The 22,654-nt window shown below is 31.0% G+C and overlaps 2 protein-coding genes and 1 pseudogene across 2 annotated transcripts; 1 reads left to right on the forward strand and 2 right to left on the reverse strand.

The window, feature by feature from the left end:
- Positions 1-288: 288 nt before the first annotated feature.
- LOC110703097 lies at positions 289-2,095 on the forward strand (annotated as a pseudogene).
- A 22-nt stretch (positions 2,096-2,117) lies between these two features.
- Positions 2,118-5,788, reverse strand: LOC110703286. The gene is made up of 3 exons (XM_021881066.1): positions 5,637-5,788; positions 3,154-3,666; positions 2,118-2,885 (listed from the first exon to the last, which is right to left on the reverse strand). The coding sequence occupies exons 1-3, from the start codon at positions 5,701-5,703 to the stop codon at positions 2,344-2,346; spliced, it is 1,122 nt and encodes a 373-aa protein (XP_021736758.1). The 5' UTR covers positions 5,704-5,788; the 3' UTR covers positions 2,118-2,343.
- Positions 5,789-11,650: 5,862 nt separating this feature from the next.
- Positions 11,651-16,582, reverse strand: LOC110703162 (boron transporter 4-like). The gene is made up of 12 exons (XM_021880904.1): positions 16,479-16,582; positions 16,307-16,389; positions 15,912-16,101; positions 15,507-15,645; positions 15,205-15,373; positions 14,827-14,993; positions 14,541-14,714; positions 14,210-14,422; positions 12,710-13,032; positions 12,110-12,398; positions 11,836-11,969; positions 11,651-11,684 (listed from the first exon to the last, which is right to left on the reverse strand). The coding sequence occupies exons 1-12, from the start codon at positions 16,580-16,582 to the stop codon at positions 11,651-11,653; spliced, it is 2,019 nt and encodes a 672-aa protein (XP_021736596.1).
- Positions 16,583-22,654: the final 6,072 nt, after the last annotated feature.

Raw genomic sequence — 22,654 nt, forward strand, 5'->3', positions numbered from 1 at the left:
ACTCCCTTTGTCTCATATTACATATGCGGTTTGACTTTTGGTTGTCTAATTTTTTTATTTTTTTTTTTGAAGGGATGGTCGTCTAATCCCATCATTTTAAATTTTTCACAATTTTGATACAATATTAGATATTAAAAATTTATAACGAAAACATATGTTAAAGATACGGAGTAATATAATTGCATCACATCTCTTGTAGATAATTTTAGACGAAAATACCTAGACATTTAATTAAATAAGTATGTTCGGTTATTAAAGTCAAATGTGACCTTTCTGTTTAGGGTACGAATGAAGGTAAATCACTGGTACCATAGATCAAATAATGTATGGCAAAATCAAGCTAGTAAGAAAATTAACCAAGAATCCGTTAAATTAGGAAAACACATACTTACAAAGTACAAGTTTAGAACTAGTACTTATCTTCCAAATAGACAGTAAGAACTTAAATTGTTAAGAACTTATAACTGTCATTCAGCATTACTCATCACTCAAATTGAACATTTTCTCACAGACTCTGGATACTGCAACTCCTATATCAAAACAATTTTCCAAAGTATTCACGCTAGTTGGTGCAGGAGTTACTGGACTAGTCAGTTTTGCTACTGTGGCCTCAGCTGACGAAGCTGAAGAAGGCCTGCATTCTGCAAGCTATCCATGGCCTCACCAAGGCATCCTCAGTTCCTATGACCACGCCTCATAAGTACAATTACTAGACTACTAATTGATCATCATGTCACACCAACCTATTCATATTAAAAGTTGTAATTTGGGGCAATGGTTGTTTTACTGAACAGGATTCGTCGAGGACATCAGGTGTATCAGCAAGTATGTGCATCCTGTCATTCAATGTCACTGATTTCCTACCGCGATTTAGTAGGTGTAGCCTACACAGAGGACGAGGTCAAGGAAATGGCAGCTGAGGTTGAGGTTGTTGATGGGCCTAACGACGAGGGAGAAATGTTTACTCGTCCTGGTAGATTAAGTGATCGCTTTCCTCAACCTTATGCTAACGAGCAGGCTGCTTGGTATGCTAATGGAGGGGCTTATCCTCCTGATCTTAGTCTCATTACCAAGGTTCATACTTCAATATAATAATCTGAATTCATTAATAATAAGTTCAAATAAAGGCGAATAACTTCATTTTATTAGGAAAAATTAGCTTGATCAGACAGTATATATGAACTTCCACTGTAAAATTATCAGATTTTTTATATTACAAGGAAATTTTCCTCTGAAATAATCTGAATTTTCATACAAGGCTTACTTATCGTTTGTGCATTATTTTCAGGCTCGGCATAATGGCCAAAACTATGTTTTCTCACTTCTAACTGGCTACCGCGATCCTCCTGCTGGTGTTTCGGTAACATTCAACAGTCTAAACTGTTTTTCATGCTGTTCTGTCATATAAGTACAATTGAGTCTATGTATTTGGGCTTATAAATTTTTTATCATAGGTTCGGGAGGGGCTGCACTACAATCCCCAGTTTCTCATATTGAGAAATGAAATTTGTTTTTCATGAGGGCATTTTTGTGAATAAATCAACAACTATTACATTATAATGGGCTCTACAATTGAATAAAGTTGTTGGTTTATTTACAAAAATGTCATGTGAGAAACTGGGGCATCCTCCAGATAAAACATCTTTATACCTGTACTAGTCTGGTTGAATATTTAGGCACTGGAAACTTATTTGTTGTCGAATATTGTCACAGATGGCGAAAGATGTTGTAACGTATTTGACATGGGCTGCTGAGCCAGAGATGGAAGAGCGAAAACTAGTAAGTCAGGGCTACATTTTTTTTTCTTCTTTGAAGCTAAGTACAAATGTACAATGATGAATGATGCTGATGAAATGGTTTCTAAAATGGTTGCATAATTGGTTGTTTCAGATGGGATTTAAGTGGATTTTCGTGCTTTCGCTTGCTCTACTTCAAGCTGCTTACTATAGACGACTAAAATGGTCTGTGTACAAGTCTCGAAAGCTAGTCCTGGATGTTGTCAATTGATCTCCTCTGTTCTATACCCTGCTTGATGCTCATAATTCATACTGTTAGAATAAAATGACACAAAATATATGTTAAAAAAAGAAAAACTATATTGTGAGTTGGTATTTGAGCCTTATTAAGAACAAATGAATAATTTTATTATAACAATAAATTTTAAAAAAATTGTAAAAATAGATACATTGATCCTGAAACATACACTTCATGAACTCTTAAACCAAATTAACATCTAGAAACCTTGAAAAACCTCCTAGATGGGGTTGATGATAGGCATATAAAAAGTACTACTAAGTACTAGTATCGCGTAATAAGTTATAAACCAATTATTTAACCATTCTATTACACATGATTGGGAGAGTTACGGTATGAATGAGCATGAAGAACCTTAACATCGTCGAGAACAGGACCACACATAGAACCATCAATGGTCATAGTGTAGAATGTGCTCAAGAACCTAATGACCGTTTTATCCTTGTTGGCCTTAAACACAAGTTTACCTCTTGTAAATCCACCAGTACCCTTAGAGTTATATGTGACCCTAGTGGTTGCCCTTTCAGCGAATGCCTCAATAGCCAAAGGACCAACACACCCATTTTTGCCATCACCAACCATGAAAGTAAGGGCGTATGACCTGCCCGGTTGGGTCCTAATGGTTTGAGCAATGGCACTTTCTTTTCCTCCAACGAGCTCAACGGCTCTTTGGCCTTCTGGCACGAAAAAATGAAGGGAATCAATGTACTTGACGGCCTTAGAGGACTCGATCCTCCAGGCTGGTAGCGGAGAGTGACTGTCCTCGATGTTAGGAGGGATTAGGACACCCCATGATGAGCTATGGAACACATATGGCCCTTGTCCAAAGTCTCCATTCTTCACCAAGTTTCCTACAATAGATCAATGATTATTAGTCATTTTGTCATAGTAAGGCAAAAATGTGGAAGTTTCCCTTCCACATGGAAAATTTAGGATGCTTGGTCACTTTTTTGTTTAAGCATGTGCTTACACAATAACAATCAAATCTTCTCACATGACATCAAATCACATGTATTTTTAGCTAGCCAACTTTTACATCATTAAACAGTAGTGGAATTGCGGCAGTTATAAAAAAAAATTAATTTTAGTTCAGTAAAAATCAGGTGATAAAAATAGTACCTCCGGTAGGCTTGACTGAATCCAAAATAGTAAGAGCAATGATATCAAGAAGAGGTCCACAAGCAGGGTCTTCACCAGGCTGGCCAGGGTTGTGGAGGGTGACCTCGACGGCATTGGCCTCAGCACGGAACCCCCAAGCATAGGAGTCAAACCCAACACTAGAGTACACGGTTTGTAGGGGCAAGATCCCGGAATGTCCCTTAGAGCTAGGGGTGATCGTACCGTTGAGTACTTCCTCTTGTGAGCAAGTCCTTCCAAAGCTGAAGGTAAGGGCATAAAATTTGCCTGCTTGAGTAGCCACCTTTTGCTTAATAGAAGCATTGGACCCTAGCCTTACGGCGTGTTTGCCCTCTGGTACGATTAAGACCATGTCTTGTTGCTTGGTTCCTGATGTTATGTACTCAACAAACCCTGTTACCTCCCATTTTGGGATTGCATACTTGCCCTCTATTTTTGTTCCGCTAATTTGAGTTGGGTTCGGCCTTGTCTCAAAGTCGCCATTTGGGAGCAACGCTGATCAAAATAATATGAGTAACGTTTATTATTTTTACACTAATAAGTTTATAAAGTATATGAACGATGGACTAGTTGTTAACACTTTAAAAAAAAAGTCACAAATAACAAATAATGTAGACATTTAGACGGGTTATCTAAATCTCAACACATCAAGGATAGTTGAAATCCAATTCAATAGGCATTTATTAAGCGTACGTAAATATCATCTACTTAATGAAATGAAATTGAATCACATAAGTTATAAGTTAACGGACCACTGACAACCATGACCCAGTTAATTATGAGTTTATGACCCATAATTTAGTATCTATCTATATTTTTTGATTCAATTAAAGTGTATTACAGTCATTGGACAAAGTATATTAGTAGTAAATCTAAAAATCGTAGCAAAAGTAGTATTAAATGTAAGTGAGCATGTGATTAAAGAGATTATTCGTCCACTCAAATCTAAATTGTCTGACATCCCACATAATAATAACATGGCTTGCATATATAAAACATCCTAACTAATAAGAAGGTACCATGCTCCAACTGTAAGCTAATCAATCATATTTGTTGGGTTGGATCCTAAATAATTTGGTTGTTAGCTTAGGGTGCATGGTTGTGGTACTACTTGAAACTTGAGATCGAATCATATCCACTCTTATGCTTTATTATATTATTATATGTTATTTTTTAAAGTTTTTACTACTCGTATAATGGCTTGTGTAATACGAAGTATATGATTTGTGTATCTATATAATGAGAAAATGAAAATAGTTTTAACATTCGAAAACTACTATATGATGTTAAAATTAGTCTATACTTCATACTACTTATAAACCAAATAAAATTTTCGGCTGAATGGTTGTTTAGATTTCCCTCCTAAAAATAAAATTACTTCGTACTATATTAGGTATCTATCCTCCATGTGCTTGGTTTCCCTTCTCTCAACCAACCCTCAATCACTCATTAGAGTTCATATTAAATATCAATAAAACGAGTCCCTTTCACACTAATTTATTGTAAAGCGATGTGTATAAAACTATTCCAAGATAATAAAATATCTCTTGCACACATTAGGTTAATTAAAATTCACTTAAGAGTATGCAAGAAAACGTGTAGTACAGTGTTACTATCTACTATATCACTGAACAGTAATATTAAACTCTCTAGTTAGATCTATCCACCCATAAAGCTTGATAATCGAGATCTAATTAGTAATTAGATTCATAATACTCCCCATTTGTCTTTAAAAAAAAAAATAACAATAATACTCCCCATTTAGTAGTGTAATTAATTAAAAAATGTTTCAAAATAGGGTGTAGTATTACAACCACATTTACCAACCTAATCTTTCTCGAAAGTAGAGAGAAAATGATGACTAATCTTTTTTGCAAATAAAAATGATAATTAATCTTAACTTCATCGGGAACTTCCTATGATGAACATGTAGTAGTAGTTGCATATTTCTCGGCCTAAATTTCTAAACTAATGTTATTACATTGTAGTAGTTACCTAGAGTCCAAGCTTCTAGATGATATGGACAAAGGTTTTGCCACAATGATCGATTTCTTAGAATATATATATATATATATATATATATATATATATATATATATATATATATATATATATATATATATATAAACTAGCAACGGCTATCATAACAACAATCGATATTTTATTCTTAAATATGAAATCGACTATCTACATGAACCAAGATTTTATCTCCTAATTTTAACTTAAAACTACAATTAAATGCGACATACCAAGTTCTAGACTCTGTACGGTGTCACACAAATTTATACTTGTACATTGAAAAGAATACGTTATACTAATGTTGTTTTGTAACATAATACAAGGGCTAAGATCATCATCTAACTAATTATTAACTATGATAGACTATTATATCATCCCTATCAATTTAGCATTGATGATGAATTGAAATGAAATAAAAACTTAGGAATATGAATATATAAACATACCTCCAAATGTAACACAAAAGCTAGAGGCTAAAAGTAGCACCACGATAAGCCCATTGAGCTTCGACATTGTATGTTAGAGAGAGAAAGAGATGACGTGAAGGAAGAGAGAGAAAGTTGATTTGAGAGTGTGAAAAATTAAGAGGGGGTGGCATGGAGTTTATATGTGTTTTGAGTTATAAAAAAGGACTTAATATTATTGGAATATTACATAAATGCCATTGGTTTGGACTGACAATAATCAACTGAGACCAGTAATAATTAAGTGGTAGTTTTTCATTAAAAAAATGGCTAATTAATAATTAAGTGTTAGTAGTACTAGTTAACTGTTAAGTTAATCAGAATTGATGATGACAGTTACTGGTGTTAGTTGAAAGTTAGGCAAAAACACCTCACCATTTTTCCTTAATTACATGAAACCGGGTAATTTATAGAACATGCTCAGTTCATGGTCTAAAACAGCTCTAGTAAACATTTATCTTTATGAATATATTGTACAGTTTTATGTTTGGGAGTTCAAGTTTATTTATTTCTATTATTGATGAAATTTGAAGTGATTATAGTCCCGAGTTTTGGAGAGACTTTTAACGGTTATGATATATGTAGTCCTAATTAAGATCAAATAATCAATATAGAGTTCTTGACTTTTGCTAAATGATTTCATATATAATGTTATTGTCCTTTAAATAAGAATGTTTTAGTTTTAAAATACAACACTTTAATTTGCATGCTCTTTGTATCAGTGTGAAATAGCTTAAGTTTGTATGATATATTAAGTCATTTTTAATGTACATGAACAATTCAAGATGTGTTATACTTTTCAAATAATTGTTTTTGTAAACAAGGGAGACTATACAAAAACAGTGCAATTGTTGTATATCTTCTATTGCACCATGAACTAAGGGTCTGTTCACATTTACTGAACTGAGCTGAACTGAACTGAACTGAACTGATTGGAGCTGAACTAAACTGAACTGAACTGATTGGAGCTTAACTGAACTGAATTGAGCTGAAATGAATATTTTATGAGAGAGGCAAATTAGAAGCTGAACTGAACTGATTGAAGCTGAACTGAACTGAACTGAACTGAACTGAAATTAAGTAAATATGAACAGGCCTAAATGTAAATTCAATGAGTAAATTACATATTCTATTTAGTTTAAATATTTACCTTTTCAAATTCTCCACATATTACATCCTGTAGAAAAGATTACTTTGTTGACGTGGTGTAACCATAAAATAACTTTTGCGGTTGTAAAAACTGTGGTGATATACTCTAGATGTCATAACATTATGAGGTCGGTAGTGAATATAATTGGATATAGCCTATGTAGGAAACCAACCTCCTCGGTTATATATATACATCATATACGGAGTATATCATAGCTTAGATAGCAAACAAAGATATTATATACAATGTTGAATTAAATGTTTAGACAGAAGATAAGTCTAATTTGAGCTCAATTTCTTTATAAAAAACGTTGCTTAAATTGTATTACTTCTTAAGTGGAATGACTAGAAGAAGAAGGGGGAATTTCAAGGTAAATAATTCATGGAATCCTGCATAATAGAGGCGTAAAACCAGGGTTTTCTCCGGTGAAAATTTAATTAATGGACAACGCCATTAAAACTCAATCACATGCATTATGACTAGGTTATTATCCTTATCTTCTGCTCTTCTAAGCATATCTGTCTTCTATAAGTTTGACCATTGTCATTAATTTTCTAATTACATATTGACAATCTTTTAACATTAACTATTTGTGGTCCAAAATGCCACATGTTTATTGACTTTGGTACACTTTTGGCGATTGTATGTGTAAGTGTGTAGCTAATGTAAGAATAGGACTAGGGTCTGTTCTCATAGACTGAACTGAAATGAACTAAATATTTACTTCTTCTGTTCTTTTTTACTTGACCTGTTTCTTTTATCACGTTTGCCAACGCAAAACTTCAACGATTAATAACTTTAATTCTCCATAAGTAAAAATTATAAAAGTTATATATTATGATAGTACTTCTTGAGACGAATTCAAATATCCAACATGAACATATTTTTCCTTATAAATTATTCACAAAAGACGGTCAAAGAAGGAGTGGTGAATAGTGTAAAAGTCAAAGCAGGTCAAGTAAAAAAGAACGGAGAAAGTATAAGAAAAGGAAATTAGGAGTTGAACTGAATTGAACCGAGCTGAGTTGAGGTGAAGTGAAAATAAACGTATGAGAACAAACCCTAAGTTAGTTGTACGGAAATCACATCATGTCAAAGTGATGAAACTAAATATTTTGTATGTATATAGCATTATAATAAAAGATTTTGTAATTAACCATATATCAATAACTAATATAGCGTTATAGGAAGGATTACTTGGAGTAAATTCTAAGCAAAGTATGACTGCATCATTGGTAAACTTTCTTTATTACCTTTTTTGGATTTGTCATTGCTAATCAAATTAAAATAATTGAAGGAGAAAATAAAAGCCAATGAGATGTCAAAATAGCCACAAAATATGCAATATAATTGATGAATCACCGAAAAAGATATAATCCATAAGTCACTATTTCACGTGCATGAGGCACATGGAAGTTTAGATTTGCAGAAGTATTTGGATTTTTTTGTGAACCCTCTAAGAAATTGCAATAGATTCAACCTAAAAATTATTAAATTAAATATTACTTAGGAATCAATCAATCTCACAAATGATTTTATTAATTAATTCAGAAAAAATCAAATTGGGGTCAACATATATCAGATACGAACGAAACATAAACCAGGTATTATCTAATATTCAACTTTGAGACATTATATTATAAATTATAATTAATATTAATACAAAGATCAATTAATCAATTAGAGACCTTAATCTCTTAAGCATTCCATGTGCATTGGAGTGTTAGATCATGGTTTTTATGTATATGTGTATACATGAAGTTATTATTGAGTTTTAATTAATTTTTTTGGTGTAAAAATGATTGAGATTTCTTTTTAATTGTATTTTTTTTTTATATGTCTTTAAATTTATTCTCCATATTGTTTTTCTGCCTTCTGGTCGGCAATAATGTATTAATGGGTGGTTTATTTATAATTTGTGCCATACGTAGGTACATGCATTGTTATGTTCTAGCTAGAGGTGATTGAGTTGTGAAGAAAGTATTTTCTCGGCTTGAAGTTTGGACTACGATTATGCATTTGACACCTACTAGTTAAGTACATTTTCCCTGATTTTGATAAAAATTGTGACATTTAATTTGTTATTAAAATCAATATACCACGTATATTTTCTAGTGGAAAATTTAGTGTGACAGTATGAGTTTAGTGGGCTTAAGTGAACATGTGCTTGTACTATATTTTGTATAGTAAATAAATAAATATATAAAATAGACAACAAAGGATTTCTGAATGGATATCAAAAAAAAAAAAAAAAAAACAAAGGATTTCTGAATCCGTCATAGTTTTTCAAAGTATTCTCTTCACTAAACTACTTAAAACTTAGGAGTAGTGATGGCTGATGAGTAATATGCAACAAAAGAAATTATACTATTATAGCATATCGTTATAAATAAGAACACAGTTGTGACAATTAATTTCAAATATGGGACTGTTATAATATAAATATACAAAGAAAAAACCATTTTCTTTAGCAACTCTTATACAAAGTATTAAAGAATAGATCGAGGGAGCCCCATTGATCTTGTTGATTAACAATTTATGTTTATTAAATGATAAAACCCGATTTCATTAATGAGCAGTAAAAAATTTGAGTACTTATTTACAATATTATCAGTACTAGATGAATTGTTGTTTATTTTGAATATCAACTTGTATTTTCCGATCCCTAATACATATATAGAATAGAAATCACAGCTATACTCTTTTAATTAATTTTTTCCCTCCAAATACAAGGATGATGTCATATATTTTTTTTATCCCTTTTAAGCTACCCTATTTATCATAGCTTTGAAAATATATTCTATTTGAATTTTAAAATTTTAAAATTTGGGTTTTCTACACATATTATGCTATTTAGTTATTTATGAGTTGTTAACGATTGTTAATAATATAATTTAATTGAAATATGAAAATTATGCACGTTTGAGAATTGTATATTCATATTTAATTATAAAAATTAGTTAGGAAAAATGAAGAAGTTATGTTCTTTCAATACGTGTTAAAAGTCTATAATTCAATTCATATTTTAAAACCGTGCATCGCACAGGATTAATCTAGTTACGTAGTAATAAAACTCTTTAAATTAAAATGTCTTATGTACCAATTACTTTATTTATATGTCTTAGCACCTGGCAAATCAGCGTTAAAATGGGAGTTTTTAAATTTTCTCATCACTCAATAATTATTGCAATTGTAATAATTTGAAAATAACCAAAGATATTTAAATCAATTATTACATGCTAAAAAACCTTCTGTTGTAAGACTATTCTTTCTTGATACGTACCCAACTAGCTATTGACCAATAATGAAAATTATTATTCATATAATAATGTACTTTATAAATGGAAAATTAAGAAGCAATTTGTATTATTAAGTGGCAATAATGGTGAAACTACATGTCTATATGATTTTCTAACCGTGATCATCAAAATAAAGAAAACAATATGGTCAAGAGAATAATATGGATCTAAACGGATAGTTTTGTTATGAATACAACAATTTTTTTTAGTCACGGTTAAATTTTAATCAATCATTGATTTTTAAGCATTGATACAAACATTCAATACTACTATGATTAGTCTCCAACATCAAAGGGGAAAATAGATTAATAATAACCATATTTATTTTATACTCCGTAATCATTTTTTTAAAAATCAATATATTTTGTAATGATTGGAAATCCTTCCATAGTTTTATTTGCAATTGAGCAAGCCTTAAAGAACACATAATTCGCATACTGTGACAAATAAAAACGTACACGTTTCTGAGAAGGCCTAAAAGCTTGTAACATAAATGAGGCATCAGAAGACACACAATTAGCTAATATACAATTGTTTAACAAAAATGATGAAATGATGTGACAAAACGAGTTAAATCTTAAATGTAGTTCAAGATAGTACGACTACAACTAATATTGATATGACCATATGTAACTATCTACATCCATACTGTCTACAACAAGTCAACAATGCAAATCATTCATTGAACATTAGACAGATGAAAACTATAGTTTTAGAGATTTAATAATGTTTGGTTAGGTTTACTCAACTAGTTTGGTGTTAAATTAAGAACGATAATACTCAAAAGTGGGCTTTAATAGATGCAATGTTTTTATAGATACGAAAGTTTGGGTTGCAGTTAATGACTATTGGCCCAAGTCTATGACGCCTAAGCCCAACTTCCATCTTAAATCCAGGCCCGAGTAAAAAACTGACACTATCGATGTTTCATTTTACATCTAACCTCTTTTTTTTGGAGAACATACATCAACTTATAACACAATCACAAGAGTCATAACTAGAGTACTAGATTATGTCAAACGAAATCAAAGACTAATCATAGTTACACAATCAAAACTAGACTTGACAAAAAAAATCCGATTTCAAATTCTCTGAGTCGACTTAACAAAATTAAAACTAGACTATGTCAAACAAAATCAAAGATTATTCATAATTACGCAATCAAAACTAGAGTTGAAAATAAATCTAATCCTAAATACTCAAATCAATATCTCATTTTCATGGATTTATTGAAATTTCACTTTAAAGCGTGGAAATATTAATTTAATTTTTTTATATTCTATCTCTTATTTAACAAATTAATAATAAGAAATCTATTTACCGATATACTGATTTTAAATAATATTGTACAGTAACACATTTTGTGTTATTTCTAACCAAAAGAATTGATACAATTTATTTACATGTACTACAAATAACAAATTTCATTAGTTTCCCGGAACATCAACTTAGGTTATCAAATTTTTTCAACTTTTTATTGTCTTCATGATCATCAATATTATTTACCCTTGTCGAGATTGTACTTCTAGAAATTCTTCTTCTTTCAATCATACAATGTCTTCTGGATGGACCTGTGCGCGAATATTATTCAATTAGCCATTCAAAGTTCGTACAGAGTGTTACTCGTATTATTATTTAGAGACAAAGAGAGTAATTAACTCCTTCTTACATACCTTAAAAGGTAGGTCTCATAGCTCGAGGCTTCACTTCTTTTCTACCACTCAAAGCACATTTTTCGCTACGAAAGCTCATAGTTCTAATCTTTAACTCTCCTCTATGAGTTGTTAACTCATCCAAAATTTCGGAATCAGAAAATTCTTCTTCCATTTCTTCTTCATTGTCAAAAATGCTGAGGGTCCCATTTTCCTGTTCATAATATTAAGCAACATTATTATAACGTGCTTAATTATAAAAATTATATATATTCGTACGTCTACACGTGTGTATGATAACACGGACTATAAAGTTGTACATTTAACATTTGATAGCAATATGAACGTACGTACCTTAAAAGAGAATGACATGCGACGGAAAGAACGCCTAGAATTCCCTAGGACTTCCTCATATTCGTGAGCATCGAGTTCATGCAAGTAATGTGGCTCAAAATACCTTGGTAATATAAGAAATCTTATAATTATAAGAAAAAAGAATGGCAAAGGGAAGATAATTCCTACTAAGGGTATCCATGTCATGCCATAACAAATGATCAAGTATGTTAATTGGAATAATGTAAATGCCGCGATACATTTGAACGGTACGGTTTCCACATACGAAGCGTGATTCCTTTGTAAAACCCTGCCAATTAACACATACAACACACTAATCAGTACTCGTCGTTTCAAAATAAAATCAATAACACATAATATAACACGATAACAGAGAAATAAATAAACTTTAACCCGTCCTACTTGTACATTTCTCTAGCACAAGTGCTAGATCTTAGAATTAAGCATGTTCACTAGTCAAATTTGACGTTAATTAGGCAATAATTTTGTGGATGACTATACGGAATAATCACTTTTGATTCATGTAACCGACCTCATTTATGATGGGATTATGACTTTGATTAATTGACTGATTGGTTTTATAATCTATGTAGGACTTACTTGTGTAATCTACTTTTATTGACAAGTAGTAGTATGATTCTTTCCCAAAACTGGTTGCCAGGGAGACTATCAAAGGCCATATAGGCTAAGTACCCCCAAAGAAGTGAAGATGGAATTCGCTTTAGGGCAGGCATCGCGAAAACAGAAATCGCAAGGAGAAGGGATTGTATTAGATTGCTCAATCTTTGCTCGTTAACACGCACCGGTAAGTAGTTCTCGATGTGCTTCTCGGGGTCAAATGTTGCACTCCCATTTTTCTCATCAATTTCTCCTTTCATTACTACTTGTTTTAAGTCTTCAAGCTCCTTAACCACTCCATTTGGCTACAAATAAAACCAAATGATAAATTGATGACATTAAATATTTTTCATTTGCTACATGCACTTGGAAATACCTAAAAGATATAGTGTCGTGCTAGCGAGTTTCTCAAATGCACGTGTATACTACACTAGCAAAACCCATTATTTTTAATGCACTATCTTCATTTATTATTATTTACAACAAAGGATTATTTTATTTTTCGCAAATAATACCTTTTGTTGCAAATAATAAGAAACAGAATAATTATTTTTGGGAAAATTTGCGAGGAAGGTCCTTTTATGAAAAAGGTGGCACGAAAGGTCCTTATATGAACATTGGGTTGCGATGAGGGTCCTTTGACCAAATTCCGGCGTTGACCAAGATTTTCCAGCCAAAAATAATCACGTAATGTGCACGTGACCACTTAAATGAGGTTTTTTAGGTGGTGGATGTTCGAGGTGTGGGTTTTAATGGGTGGTTTTCGTAGGTGGCCGGTTCTGGTTCTGGTGAAATCAAACACCATAACAATTAACAACCATAATTCTAATTGTAATTGTTGTTTCCGAGCTTAATTTAAAGGGGGAAAGGAAAATCAAGGGAAAAGAGGGAAAAAGGAAAAAAAAAACTCATTTAAGTGGTCACGTGCACATCACATAATTATTTTCGACCGGAAAAAATTGGTCAATGCCGGAATTTGGTCAAAGGACCCTCCTCACAACCCAATGTTCATATAAGGACCTTTCGTGCCATCTTTTTCATAAAAGGACCTTCCACACAAGGTCGACCTCATAAAAGGACCTTCCTCGCAAACTTTCCTTATTTTTGTATTGCTCTAAATCATTTAATCTTTTCTTATACGTACTAACGGTACTAGTATATGTGAGAAAATACAAGTTTATCAATATGATAAACAAAATTTGTTTATCAAATGGCAAAATTGTAAATAAATCAACAACTTTTTAGTAAACATGGGTTCCACTGTTGTTGATATATTTACGAAAATGTCATGATGATTGGGCATTTTTGTTGTTTTATTTACCATTTTGCCATTTGATAAATAAATTTTGTTTATTAAATTGATTAATTGGGGCTTCCTCAGTATATCTTAGACCTACTCTTTGGTATGAATTATGATACACTATGCTAGCTAGCTAGCAGTATAAATTGCAATTAATGAAAATTTAGTAGTGCAAAACTTACCAACTTGTTCATGTCCATTTGAAGGAAAATTGCTTGCATATTGCCATATATTTCATTGTTGCTAGCTCGTTCATGTATGCTCGCTTTGGTACTTTCAACCATCTTTCTTCGAAGAAACTGTCTTTTGAGGACGGCGAGTGCCTTAGTGTGCATAGGAGAATGTGGAATAAGAGCATAGGAAGGAGGAAGTCCAAGTAACCCACAAACCAAAGTCTGTTTTACACATTACACTAATATTAGTGATTAATAATTAATCAAGAAGACTATAAAAATGTCGTTACACTTCTAGGAAAAATTTTAGGAAAAATTGTATGGGTTAGTGATGACAAACCATTAAGCCAAGAAGAAAGATGTCATAATGGTAAGTAGAAGGGTTTTTAAGATTGAAATCTCTTTGTTGTGTCATCTTTGAAGCTACATTTTGCTCGAAAAAGAATAGTCCTGCTACCATTAATCCCGGTATGAAGGCCCCTGCTATATATCTTCCAGGCACATCCCCCATTTTCTGCAAAATATATGCACTCTCTATAAATTAGGCCTACTTAAAAAGGTTTATCTTGAAATAAATCTCCAAGCTAAATATTCGTGGTTCGAATTGGTGTAAGACACAAGTTTACCTTAGCAATAGTCCAAGGGTGCAACGAGTCTGTGTCCCAAGGATGAGGACTAAATAACCTTCTAGGAACTTCTGAAGGAACTTTGCTAGGTACACCATATGACAATGATGTCCATCCCAATACTATCAAAGGAACCTCAAAATTCGCGATAAAATTTCTAATACAACCTATACAAAAACCAGCCAATTAATTATTAATTTGAACTTTATGACATTGATGTACCAAAATTAGGGCTTGTTCACATTTACTTAATTTCAGCTCAGTTCAGTTCAGTTCAGCTCCAATCAGTTCAGTTCAATTCAGCTCAAATCAGTTCAGTTCAGTTCAACTCAATTCAGGAAATGTGATAAGACCCTTAATTGATTTCAGTGAACTAACCTGTTCCATACCACCATGATCTTGCATTTCTACTTTTGAAGGCGGTATAGATAAACCCTAAAGAGAATATGACCGCGAGCAATCCATTGGAGTAAAGCCACTCGTTTTCATATGCGTTAATATCATCTAAATCCTTCCCTTTGGGTACATGAAACTCACTTATGATCCCCTGTGATAATTAGATCTATCAAGCTTAGAAGCTAATGAAGAATGAATAATTAAGTATATATGATCAGTATATGAGTATAATCTTAATTAATTTACAATATTTATATTACGTAGTTTGTTGACTTGTATAATACCTTGATAGCCTCTTGGATGAAAAGAACAGCTATTAACATTTCAATAAACTCTTCAGCTATTCTTGTAAATCGGTCAATGATAACACGCGCGTTAAAAATTGCCATTAGCACCAGTAAAACCGATGCCCATACACAAACCCTGCAACGTATAATCAAAGGTCGATATGTTAACACAAATTAACTCACCGTTCATTTTGACACTAGATCAATATACTCTATCTTATATAGCAGTATAATCAAAGATGTATACTTAGTCAAAGTTCTACATTAATAAACGTGAAAGTCAAATTGTGTAACTAAAAACGATACAGAGTTGATGTTATTTTATGCATGCATATTATAAATTCCACGTGACATTAACAAAAATGTAGCAGTGTAATATTAAAAGTAAAATTAGTAAATTACCATGCTGTCCAAGCCAAGAATAGTGGTCTTAGATCATCCTTTTGTTTAGCAAAATTGTACAAGAAAGTATACATAAGAACAGTTGGTTCTGCAACTCCTTGTATTAAAAGTGGTTGTCCACCAATTAATGATTGTAACACACCACAAATTGCTGCCGATGAAATAGTTTGCACTGAGCCTAGGCTTCCGCCTATCAAATTATTCACATTCGTATTATTATGACAATATAGAAACGAACACTAAACATTTAATAACATCAAACTGACACTTGAATTTGCATTATTATAGTAAAGCTAAGCTAAGCCTTATTCCGTTTATATTATTCCGTATAATAATACTAAGAATTTAGACCTAATTTGTTACACAAATTTATTGTAAGATGTAAGAAAACAAACCTGTTTTCTTTTTCAAAAGCTCTCCAAAGGCTATAGCAGGAAGAGCCGAAGCAAAAAGGATGGAGGCAGCGGGTGTAAGTATCCTATAATCACATTTAGAAGAAAGATTAACTAGGTTAATTTATATTAAACAAGATTAATAAGTTAGATTTGTGACAAATCAAGACCATACCCAACTCCATATTTGAAACCATTGGTCCAATCTTGTTTATAACATGATAGCCTTCCTCGTATATCGCTTGTAATTCCCCTAAATGGAGCCTTTATATCATCCATATATATTCCGCCTGTAATATTATTATTACTACCTCCGTTAATTATTATGTGCAAAAAAGAAATATTTTATGTCTCACAAATAATACCCCTATAGTTAATGGAGGTAGTATTATTATTCATGAAATATGATGAGGAAATAGTGTTTGTTATTATATATGATGAGCATTGAGCAAGAAGTACAAGTGCAAGAAAATATAGTTAGTGTAATTTCGATTAATTAATAACTTATTATTTCATTTTAAACACATTTCTGATCGATTACATTGCTAAGAGATGATTGCATTCGATCATGTGATTATATTAAAGAAGTTAGCGTACCTTTGGGAGTGAAGTTGAAGGCTATAATCTATGGATTGAATGAAAAATTTTAACAAAAGTTTTTGAGGACTTTGGGAAGATTAGCAAAGGTTTAAGGGACTAATTGTGAGTTACTATGAAGAATGCAAAAGATTGCTTTATATAGTGAAGACGAACAACCTAGTGGACACCAGAACGATTTTCTAGCTGTTTGTCAATGATAACTACTTGCAATTTATTAATTACTCGTAATTAATAAGTTCTATAATTAAATTAATTAAGGAAGTATTTCCTCGGTTCTTTTGTATTTGACCTGTTTCTTTTATCACGATTGTCAATGTAAAACTTTAACGATCAATAACTTTAATTCTCCATAAGTAAAAATCATAAAATTAATATATTATGATAATACTTATTAAGATGACTTCAAAATGGTCCAACATGAATTTGTTTTTCCTTACATATTATTCACAAAAGACGGTCAAAGAAAGAGGTTATAAATAGTGTAAAAGTCAAAGCGGGTCAAATAAAAAAGAACGGAGGAAGTATTATTTTGCAAGGTTAAGCCACTAATTGGCTAATTCATTTTTATGTTCCAATTTTTTTTGTTTTTTGGTGCCTGGTTCTTTTCCTATTTAATTGTATGAAACGTGGGCGGCATATTTATACTGCGTAATGGATAAATATATAGTAAGATAAAAGCGTTGATGAGATAAAGAAATGTATGATAATCGACAAGAATAGTAATTTATGTTTTTAAATAAAATTGCTATCACCATATTTTTATTGTCCATATATACATTGGAAGTATACTAGGAGGCTAGGAGTAATCTTAAAGGTTACTGGTGAAATATATTAGAAAGTTCTTGTCATTTGCCTTAGTGTATATAAGTTGATTTGATCCCTTCATTGGGTTACCATGTCCAATAACCATAATATAATTTATCTTAATTTTATGAAAAGTTTGACGTTACAATATGAATAAAGATTATACCTCGAGTTACCTTATAATTGATATGTATCACATTTATCAAGTACATATTCTAATGTTGTGCCACATCGCAACATATGTACACATAATAAAAATACAGGGATTGGAGAATCTAGCTATGTATAAAATAATTAAATAATTCTTAGGGATGGGAATTCGATCTTATAGTAAATAATTCACTCACAATAGAGAAAAATTTATAAAGGCCAGGCTTTACTAAGCTTTAGTTTACAAGATACTATTGTTCAATCTAACAATTTTTGAATAACCTATAATTTCTTGTAAATCATCAATTCATTTAAATAATGGTTTTAATTACTATAATGATTGTGACATATACAATCCTAATTACTACGTATTAAATAATGTCTATATTGATCAATTTAGCAATGCATGGCATTATCGTGTACTGATCGGAGTTATAAATGTTTATTTATTAGATAAGAATTCATTCATATACTTTCAAATTTATTATAGGACGGAGGTAATAGGGAGATAGTAACTAATTACTTACTCTAGCAGAGAGTAAGAGATTGTGTGCGTGAAGGAGCGAGCTAATTCTTAAATTCTAACTTCATATATAGGATTCAAAGTCTTTGATCATCAAAGAGAAATTTAGATAATATCAAAGTATATTTTAATACAAAGTATAGATGATAATATCATCACCTCTTTTAGTAAAAGTCAACGTTTATAATTAGAAATTACAGACCATCCGACATCAAATAACTAAATTAGCTCCAATGTTTCTTCCTCTTAATCTTAATAATAAAAGTCACCTAAAATTGAACCACGATTATAGTGAGTTTAATCAACCATATTTGTCTTAATTATATTGTATCGTCATGCTAAGATGGAGACTCATGGAGTAATGTACAATTTCATGTTTTTTTTTTTTTTTTGAAGAATACAATTTCAATTATCTAATTCATCAAACTTTTGCAAGATGTATTAAAATCATGATTATTTTGTCTATTTAGCTATATTTTGGTCTCCATCATCTCTTTTCAATTACCTTGTTCTCATTCATACTTTACTTGTAGAAGTAGTAATAATAAAACTATCAATGAACTAAGAGCCTATTCTGATTTATTGAGCTGAACTAAACTGAACATAATATTTTATGAGAGAAAATAAATTAGGAACTTAATGAATTGAACTAAACTGAACTAAACTTAATTTAACTAAATTGAATTGAATTGAAATTAAGTTGAAGAGAACAACCAAAACGTTATTAAACACTTAGAATTGATTTTATATTCTATATATTAATAAGTCCCTCGCATACAAACCTTTAAACTTAAAGAGTGGATGCAACATATATTGACTCACTATATATACCCAACGAATATCTAATCTTACTTTACAAGTGAAGGATGAACGTGATTTGAAACCTGTAATTTATTTTCTTGTCACATTGACTTTAATAGTTAAGTTTGAGCGAAAGTAGTTTAAAGAGAATAAGCAGATACTACCTCCGTTTTTATTTAGTTGACACATTTTGACTTTAGCACTATTTATATACCTCCCTTTGACCGTATTTTGCGCTTTATACGTAATGAAAAATATAGTCATGTGGGATCTTGTTAGATTCGTCACATTATATACTTTCAAAATATCAACTTTTCATAATTTTTTTTTTTTTTTGAAAGAAATCGAAATCATTTTTACTGAAATAAAATTATTTTTAATAAATATTATTTTTATAAGATGAATAGAAGATGACTTAAATTAATTATGTAAATGAATAGATTTTTTTTTTTTAATAAATTGACAGCCTACTTTGTATACCGTTAATTTGTTTCTTGTAGAAGCCAGGTTCCTACAAAAGTTCAATATTTCAATGAATATTTCATCTTGATATAGACAGCAAGCTAAGGATTCTTTTTGTTCTTTCTAATTTGTATGATCTTATTGAAATTTTTATACCATGTCATCATAAAGCTAAGTAGATTGTAGGCTTCGATATTAAATTATATTGCATATTCCAAACTGACTTTGTACTCATAAGAAGCAAGCTAATCGATATTGACTCAATAGTTTGTATTTTCAACGGTTTTGATATATGTAGCCTGTAGCTAGGGCTAATAGCCAAATGCTGAGATCCCGTGAACAACCCATTTAATCAAATGAATGTAAAAGTTTAAGTTGTCTCACATGAAAAAGTTGAAGAGAAATACAACGAGAGTATGTGTTCCAAATTTCAATATCATTAACGGGTGCAACCTCAAGCCTGTTTTACTGTAACGAAATTTGGTACTAGTTATAAAGTAATGGCAACCCAATAATTTCTTATGCTTTGATGAGCTAAACATTTTGGCATGGGGAGTTCATACATTGTAGCATTCAATAACTAATTTTTTCCAATTTATGTGATAAGCAAAGTGTGCACATATAAAATCCAACTGCATACTCACATATGTGATAAGATGCTTATCAATGGTCATCTCGAAATGGTAAACCTCTTATCAATTCAAAGATATTAAATTCATAAGCTATTTATGTATGTGATGTCATTTACGTACGTACTATATTAGATTATATATCATATATTAGTTGTATAAGTACATGGGAAAATATTGACATTGTCAAAGAAAATCAAGCTAAAGCTAGATTCAAATTATCAACTTCAAATTATTAATCACTTTAATATATATTTGAAAGAATTACTCGTAATAAAATAAAGTAAATCCTTTGGCTTTATTTATTTGTACTATTATTCTTTAAGTAAGACCGTCCAAAATGGATGCAATGCGAGCGGAAGTTTAACGGTAAACATTAATTGATGATTAATAATTTCGGAGATAACTTAATTTCAAATTTTAGCCACCTTCATCTCTAACAATTAGCTCAAGTGGTTAGAGCTTCCCTCTCGATTTCAGGAGATCCTGAGATCGATTCTCACCCCTGCTCTTGTGGCTCTCTAAACACCAAAAAAAAAATGAGCTTGTTGATTAACTTGATAATTATTTTATATAATTTTGCGCAACACGTTGGAACTAGCTAGCTAATTAGCATGATATAAAAGGTGGATGGAAGAGTTATCTTCTTTGACTTATAAACAAATAATTAGAAATAACTGTGTAATACAAAGTATGTATAACTGTATAAATAAAGAGAGGGCCAGAGGGGTGGAAGTGGTGCGAATCTTTTACCAAAATGGCTAATTTTACAAAAGTATTTATCAAAACGGCTAATTATAAATTTAAATTTCCAAACTAGCTAATTTATTAACTTAGAAGGAGTTTATCTATTTCTTATATTTCTTTGAACCGGTTTGGTTCATATTATGTTTTTTTTTATTTAAAAAAAATGCCTTTTTTTTAAAAAAAATATTGGATTTTTGTATTTCTAAGGGAAATTCTTATGCCATAATTTAAAATATCCCATTAATTTGAACAATAACATTCAACATAATATATTTGCAACAATTCTCAATTTTTAAAAATATTGATCCAAACTTCCAATCGACAATTTTTTTTAAAAATAAAAAATAAAAAAAAAAACACTTAAAGATAGAAATATATTAAGGTCTAAGGGCCCAAAATTTCTAATGAACTTTGAGGGAGAAAACGTGTATTGGAATAAGATAAAAGCCTAAATTTTAGAAAGCAAGTAGGAACATTCAAGTCTTAATATGAATACTTTATTTCCCTTATCGTGGTATAATTTGCGATAGTCTTGATAGAACATTACTAGCTACTTGAAATTTAATTTTAACTTTTTGTGACTGATATGATCTAGAAGAAAATTTAGGGCTTTTTTTTTTATCGAAATTAGAGTTCTGCCACTGTTTGCATACTCAATATTTTTGTATATTGCTTAAATTTTTCAATCTAAAAAATCTTTTTGAAAATTAAGAAAAACTAAAAAAAAATTAAAAAATAATAAAGTGAACCAAACAAGTTCAAAGAAAAATAATAAATAGTATAGATAAATTACTTCTAAGTTAATAAATTAGCTAGTTTGAGAATTAAATTTTATAATTAACCATTTTGGTAAATATTTTTATCAAATTAGCCGTTTTGTTAAAGATCCAAGTGGTGCCCACCTAAACTCAAAATATGCTATATATACCAATGAGGTCTTGACTTGAGTTAATTTTGATTAAGAGTAACTGAGTAAGGGCATGTTCTCATTGACTGAATTCAGCTGAACTGAATTGAACTGAACTGAATTGAGCTGAACTGAACTGAACTGAGCTGTACTGAACTGAACTGAAATGAAATAAATATTTTATAAGAGAAGGAAATTAGGAGCTGGACTGAACTGAACTGAACTGAGCTGAACTGAACTGAGTTGAATTGAATTTCAACGTAAGAGAACAAGCCCTAAGGATCTATATACGATAGGCTACAAGTTTAATATTTTCATACCTTAATTTGTAATTTGTGTTGCTTTTGCAGCTTATTGATTTAGGTTTTTTTTTTCCTCTCTCTCTATTGCCAGACAAAGAAAATGGTAATAATAGCCCAACATGAAGACAAAGATAAGTTTATTAATCAAGCAAATGAAATGAAGTATACAATTAAAAAAAATGGTAATCAAGCAATTTTGCAGTAATTGTTGACATGTGTTTATCTACTCAGCCAAATGGATCCAAAATTTGAAATACCTTATATCCTCTCTCTCTCTCTCTCTCTCATCCTAATAAAATGGCAAGGAGCCTGGTGAAAAAGATGTCCCAAAATTTGAAGTAATTCTTTTGCCTAAAATTAGCATGTTGATAATAAATTCGAACTAAGGTGCCATATTTTAATTATTTCTAATTCCGTGCGAGGAAT

This window comes from Chenopodium quinoa, unplaced genomic scaffold (genome assembly GCF_001683475.1).
Source record: "Chenopodium quinoa cultivar QQ74 unplaced genomic scaffold, ASM168347v1, whole genome shotgun sequence".
In the NCBI taxonomy this organism is placed as follows: domain Eukaryota; kingdom Viridiplantae; phylum Streptophyta; class Magnoliopsida; order Caryophyllales; family Amaranthaceae; genus Chenopodium; species Chenopodium quinoa.

Coding starts and splice junctions, on each gene's coding strand:
- LOC110703162 (XM_021880904.1), bottom strand. CDS start 16,582: ATGGATGATATAAAGGCTCCATTTAGGGGAATTACAAGCGATATACGA. Junction 15,374..15,506: donor TCATCCAAGAGGCTATCAAG/GTATTATACAAG, acceptor TAATTATCACAG/GGGATCATAAGTGAGTTTCA. Junction 11,970..12,109: donor GCATGTCATTCTCTTTTAAG/GTACGTACGTTC, acceptor TATTATGAACAG/GAAAATGGGACCCTCAGCAT.
- LOC110703286 (XM_021881066.1), bottom strand. CDS start 5,703: ATGTCGAAGCTCAATGGGCTTATCGTGGTGCTACTTTTAGCCTCTAGC. Junction 3,667..5,636: donor CTTTTGTGTTACATTTGGAG/GTATGTTTATAT, acceptor TATTTTGATCAG/CGTTGCTCCCAAATGGCGAC. Junction 2,886..3,153: donor TTCAGTCAAGCCTACCGGAG/GTACTATTTTTA, acceptor GATCTATTGTAG/GAAACTTGGTGAAGAATGGA.